This window comes from Limulus polyphemus, unplaced genomic scaffold (genome assembly GCF_000517525.1).
Source record: "Limulus polyphemus unplaced genomic scaffold, Limulus_polyphemus-2.1.2 Scaffold238, whole genome shotgun sequence".
Lineage (NCBI taxonomy): Eukaryota > Metazoa > Arthropoda > Merostomata > Xiphosura > Limulidae > Limulus > Limulus polyphemus.
The window spans coordinates 28,626-35,447 of record NW_013665848.1 but is presented as its reverse complement, the minus strand read 5'-3'; the positions used below and the strand labels follow the sequence as shown (position 1 = coordinate 35,447).

Sequence of the window (6,822 nt, the reverse complement as noted above, 5' to 3'; positions counted from 1 at the left end):
CTAGTATCTGATGATTATGAGATGGCTGAGTTATTAAGTTTTGCTTTTTCTTCGGTTGTTAGTAACGTAGGTTTAAGCAGTATTTCCCATCTTAAACAATAGATAGATGGAAACAAGATCGAACTAGACTGCATTAATTCTGAGCTGGTTAAGAAAAAAAAATGGGAAGTATATATAAAAAAAACAATAAGGCTTCTGAGCCAGATGATATTCCCAAAGGATTTTGAAGGAGGTTAAAGATTAGATATTTGAACCACTTACTACTATTTTTTATCAGTCTTTGAATAGTGGGCAGGTACCAGATGATTGGAAGATAACTAATGTAACTCCTCTTTTCAAGGGAGGTGATAAAAATTGTCTCAGTAATCATAGACCCATTAGTTGATTAGTTGTGGGAAAAGTTTTGGAAAGTCTGTTTAAAGATGCTTTGCTAAGTCATTTAACAAAGTTTACAATTTTACTGGATAGTCAACATGGTTTCATCAAGGAAATTATTGCCCTACAAGGTTACTGCTTAGATGAGGGTAAGGGTTTAGATTTGATGTATCTGGATTTTCAGAAAGAAGGGTGTGAAGAGGATGCTGCTGATTTACAAAAGGATTTAGATCATTTAATGAGTTGGGCAAATAAATAGCAAATGGGTTTTAATTATAAAAATTGCAAGATAATGTATGTGGGTTATCATAATTTGAATTATAAGTATAATTTGGATGGGAATAACCTTAATAGTGTTATGAAGAAAAGGGATCTTGGTGTAATAGTCGATCAGTCTCTAAAGCCATCCAAACAATGTGCTTTTTCTACTGGTAGGGTAAATAGGATTTTAGGTTATATCTACAGAATTATTGAATCTAAAGTCTAAACATGCTATGATTTCATTGTAGAAGTCACTGGTTAGGCCACGTTTAGAATATTGTGTTCAGTTTTGGGCTCCTTATCTTAGGAAGGACATTGAATTGTTGGAAAGGGTTACTGGTACCTGGGATAAAGGGGTTGTCATACAAGGACAGGCTGAAATCTCTCATATTGTTTTCTCTTGAAAAACGAAGAGTAAGGAGGATCTGATTGAGGTGTTTAAGATTGTAAAGGGAATTGATAGTGTTGATGTATCATCGTTTTTTTCATATTTAACAGTGTGAATAGTAGGACTAGGGGACACAAATTTTGGCAAAGTAGGGGTCGTCTTCAGTTAAGACAGTTTCATTTTTCTAACAAGAGAGGTTCTCATTTGGAATGGGTTGTCTTCAGATGTTGTAGAAGCAGTAAATTTAAGTGAGTTTAAGAAAAAGCTTGATAAGTATATGAATGACAAGGGCTGGCTTCAAGATTTTTTTATTATAATTATTTTAATTTAGTTTAGAGGATGGAACAGCTGAGGTGGCCTAATAGGTCCCATGTTGTCCTAAAACATTGTTATTGATCCCCGATGTGCATAGCACAAGCTGTGATCATCCAGCTACCCAAACAGCATACCACACCACAACAGAATACTAATAAATTCTTTATTGGCTTGCAAAGGTGAGTATTTATGATAGCACCTGTAATGGCCAATATTATTGACATTTATTATTGCTCAGAGTGAGTAGTGGCTTCCTTCTAGCTATTCTGCCATTGTAGCTCATGCTATGAAGATAATTTCTGTTGGTATTAGGTCACTTGCAAATGTCCTGCAACAGTAGCAGTGCTTTGATGTGAACCATTCTTCATATATCTCCTCAGAGCACAAAGATTACATTCCCTTTGTTTTGGCTGCTTTCATTGTGCAGAATCTGTGACTAAAACTGCAGTGCCAGTCTGTTCATTATGGACAGTTTCTCACCGATTTTGACCATCTTTCTGTTGCCCAACTATCCACCTTCATGAAAACATGGTTAATTCCCTGGATCCCTTCATTCATATTTATATTATTCTGTTGTCTAAAGATGATGAACTTGTATTGTCAGGGGTATGAACTTGTGTGTGTGTGATTGATTTAGTGGTATTTTTTAATCAAGGTCTCAATTAACTTTAGTACAGTGTCCTCAAACAATGGTACATATAAGGTTGGTGGTAGATGCTGCTAGCCAATTAACTTCCCTCTAAGTAAGCAGTTCAAAATTTGTAATAGTGGCAGATAATCTTAGTAGCTTTGTCATAACAAAGACATAGTGAGCAAGATTAGTGGCAGTATCTGGTGTTGTTGGAAACCCCCACTTAGTTTACAAAACTCAAATTAGTGTAATGGCTGCTGATAATTAATCAGTTAAATTACCTGTCTTTGTTATCAAATGTGTTAATGTTTTTGGTGGTGTGCTTTTCCAAGACAAATACTCACTTCTGCATTGTTCCTTGTTTTATTTTATACTGGTGCACCTGTCATATTCTGAAATTCAATTTTAGTTGAAGTTTGTTTGCTTGCCATATCACATGTCAATTAGTGGTTAAGAAATGGTCAGAACATTAGATGCTTTATAGCACACAAGAAAATAGGTAAACAGAGCATGTTTGAGGATTTACTTTCTATCTGATTATAAATATATAAACCAAGGCTGTAATCATAATATATCACTCATCTTAATTATTTCACTGTATTTTTTCTGAAATAGAGGACTGAGCTAGTAAACTAGTTGTCTTTTTATGCACATATGCATGTTCAAGACTCAACACAAAGAAAAACATGAGTTAATTGTAGGATTTAAGAAATAGTCTCTTTCTCTCTGATGATAATTGAAATTTGTGTAAGTGTATGTTGTGTACAATAGATATGTGTTTTGTTTTTAATCTGATTTATGTTAATAAACTGAGATTTGACATTTTTTAACCAAACATATTGTTAGGTCTAGTAATTTCTCTTTACTGTAAATCAAAAGATACATCACAGCACTACTGATTATTTCATTTTCTTAACGTATGTACGAGTGAAATTAATGGCATAAGTAACCATATTCATGGTTTCAATTAAGGTTTGATTGTATTCAGTTAGTCATATACATATATGCAAGTTTATGAAAATAAGTAATGAACTTATTTAAAATTTTAAAATAATTAAACTTGTTCAGTCATTTCATTTAACTAGATAGTTTATCGGAGAAGTCTAGCAGGAATCGAAGAAGTAAAGAGGACACCCTTGGGGAACATCTGAATATTATTATGTGTCATTTGCTGATAGGTTATGTTGTGCATTAAGTCAGATATTTGAACTAAAGTTAGTTTTAAATGTTTAATGTTAATTTTGAATAATTTAACATGTTTCAATTAAACATCATTCATCATCACTCATGCAGTTAAAATATTGATTTTCAGTTTGATTGTTAAAATTTCTCATTCACTAGGGAGAGGTGGCAAACAAGGAGCGGTGGAGAGATGCCCAACTTGCAGAGGAAGTGGTTTGTACACACGTATTCAACAGCTTGGACCAGCCATGGTACAGCAAATCCAGACAATGTGTCCAGACTGTCAGGGACAAGGAGAACGCATTAGTCCAAAGGATAGATGTAAAGCCTGTCAGGGAAAGAAGGTTATAAAAGAAAGAAAAGTGTTAGAAGTTCATGTTGATAAAGGTATTGTTACAAGTTTTAACGTTATTTGCAAATATTTTAAGGTAAAGATGAATAATCTTGTGGTTTCTAGGTGTACAGTTGCATAATCAACTTCACCAAAATATTTAAGATTTTATAAATATATAGAGCTTGGATTTGTGGTGTGTGTGTGTGTTAAATGAGTGACAAATGAATCATTTGAGACATAAAATAAAAACTACTTGTAGAAATTCAAGCCAAAACTTTTTATTGTATTGCATTATAATATGCTACAGTTATTTATGAAAGAAGGGCTAATTTTGTTAGAAACCATTGTAAAATAGGTGGAAACAAGTCATCAGTTTCTGTACTGATCTGTCTTGGTTTATAAAGAATACAAGCTGAGGTACCTGTCCTTTGTCTGCATTATGAACTTTAAAAAAATGTGGAATTGAATGCTATGATAAATAACACAAAAATCCTAATTTTCACTCTATTTAATTATTTTATAACATAACATATTAGTGTTCATTATTACCTCACCAAAGTTTTTTTATAAGATTTAAGAATTCAATATGTATATATTTAAAACATGGTATACACTGTGCAATGGTCAAGGTGACTTTGTAGGAAGAGGTAGTGGTGCTTTTTTACTCACTTTTAACACCCACCTATTAATGTCCTTCCAATTAATTGACACTCATTGGCTGCAGAAGTGTCTTACAGGCTGGAATTCAGAGGTGATGCATCAAAGTAGGAAGTCTGTATAACTCAAGAAATGGCTCCTCGTATCAGCCTTATGGTAGCTGTTGTAGTAGAAACTTCAGCTAATGCACTCTGTAAGATATAAAAGACATTTGTGTGTCCTCCCCCATACTTTGTGTATGTTGTGTTACAGAAAATTTTATAATTTTGTGTGTGTAAGGATGTGGCACTATCTATGGAGTTAAGGTTAACTTATGTCAAAGATAATAAATGCTTAATAACAGCAATAATGGAAGGTAGAGGGAGTTGTTAACCCCACATTAACATGTCCCTTGTTCCAAACTATCATTAATCTTACCCTTGCACTGTCTGAGGTTTTAATTTATACCCTTATAAAATACCCTGAATTATTACATACAACACTGATATCTTGTAAGAGTAGAATTTACTTGTGTATCAACAAAAAAAAATTTTATTTAAAAGTGGTTTTAAACTAATGTTGTACAAGTCCTATTTTGGATACTGCATCAAAGTCTAAGAACATCTTGAGGATTCTATTAGTGAGATTTCCTGCATAAATAGTATTTGTTCACTACCATTATCAAAATTTGACAAATTTCTGCAATGTCTGTTACAAATTGGGTGAAAAACCTTAAAGTGAGTTTGACAAGATTTTATTTTCAGTTTTTACATTTTGCTTTTTTTTTTTTTTCAGGCAGAATTTATTTTCTCCAAGTTTTCAGGTTTTTGTTTTTCACTAAGATGTTCAGGTCAGATTTAAATTAAAATATACTCAGTTAACTCTTTCAGCACAGGCTGATGCAGTTTGCATCAGTTTGACTAAGGAGGGACATTTATTTATTTAAAAAACATACGGTAACTCTGAGCATTCCTCACAAAACCTCTAAAGATTTTGTTAGTTCATAAGTATTTTGTACACAAAGAATGACATTATTATAATTACTTTTTCTAATAATAATGTTATTTTATCTACAGTAATTTGCACTCAAACTGTTAAAATAGTTTGAGTACAAGGCGATTTTCATTTTAAGTATAAAAAATACTTTATTTTATAGTTTTCATATTTTGTTTGCATAACCTCTGGAACCTCCTAAATGAATATCAAAAGTGTTTTTTAAGATAAATGATTGTCTTTTATTTTTCATTTTCTCTACCATATCACTAACTAGCTATTATCATGTATGTACGTACAATGCAATGAAGTAATTAAAATTAGAAAATATAAAAGTAAAACCTATATACAATTTAAACTGTAACTATAATATATTTAGGTAAGAAACAACCGTAAGTGCTATAGTTGATCAAGCAGACAACAATACTATAATCAGTTACATGTATTCTGCGATGACAACTGGATACCAATTTCAAAATAACCATTATTAGATTATAGTGTAAAATAAGCTCTTTAATGACTATATGCATGTGTATGTAACATCTACATATAGGCTACAAGGCTCAAACAAATCTATTGCATGTCAGGGGTTGAAAAAATTTATTACTTATTTCAATTTAATCATTCAGAGAACTCTGAAATGTACGAGTCAAAAGGTTAAGTGAACATCTTATAGTATAGACATAATTTACAGAGCTGCCATTGTATTAAAATTTTTGAATCATAACATAAATTGTTAATTTAAATTTACTTCATGTAACTTGATAGTAAAAGTGTTTAACCCTATCGTCAGGGTCAAAGGCCATGTCATCGTGTTATTGACTTGCATTCAAAATTTTATTGAACTATTACTACTATTTTATGAATTTATATTATTAAGTTTGGTATCAAACTGTAGATTATAATTCAGATTTTCATATTATACATTATTTGATTACTTAATTTAAAAGTAAATATTAAAAAACACACCTAAACATCGATTTAAGTCGTGGTATGTTGAATGCAGCACTGGTTCAAATTAGATGTTTGTCAAAATACAAAGTTTATAGTTTTGAATAAATTGGGAAGTCAAATTACTGAAATTGACAAGCTAGAATATAAAATAAGAACCTCCTATCTTTTCTATTTGCTGAGATATTGCTCATGTACTGAATCAAACAGTGGCCTGGCTCACCTCTTTCTATTTTTGGAAATGCTCCCTTATATACACTTACTTATCTATATGACGTGAATAATCAATCGAAAGCTCAGAATGTTCCTCTAATGGCTTTTTTAGCATTTTTCAATATAGCAGTGTCATCTTTCTTTCGAGTCAAACCTTCAAGCTGGTAGGTTGAGTCTTTAGCTTGTTTGAAGTTTCATATTTTTTTAGACCCAAATACAGCTTAATTACTAAACTTGATAAATTATAATGGAATTCTATGGTATCAATATTGTAATGTATGATTGTTTGGTTATTCCAATGTATATATATAAAACCTAAAAAAAAAAAATTTAAATTTCACATCCTCCATGTGCAAAAATTTCTTAAGACTTAGCAAGCTACGACAAACATCAACCGAGTACGAAAGTTGTAACAAGCAGAGATAATTGTTTTGCTTTACTTCTTCATTTACTGTTCTATGTTTTAAGAAAAATAAGTTTAAGAACTTGTTTGTGAATAGTAATAATCTATATATACATATATAATGTATAATAATTGTAATG

At 31.4% G+C, this 6,822-nt stretch overlaps 1 protein-coding gene across 1 annotated transcript in view; it reads left to right on the top strand.

Annotated features, from left to right (window-relative positions):
- LOC106478653 (dnaJ homolog subfamily A member 1-like) overlaps positions 1–6,822 on the top strand; it is a 28,905-nt gene that overhangs the window by 14,169 nt on the left and 7,914 nt on the right. Inside the window, exon 4 of the mRNA XM_013939210.2 lies at positions 3,312–3,539. Coding sequence (XP_013794664.1) covers positions 3,312–3,539 — 228 coding nt within the window. The remainder of the gene's footprint in view (positions 1–3,311; positions 3,540–6,822) is intronic.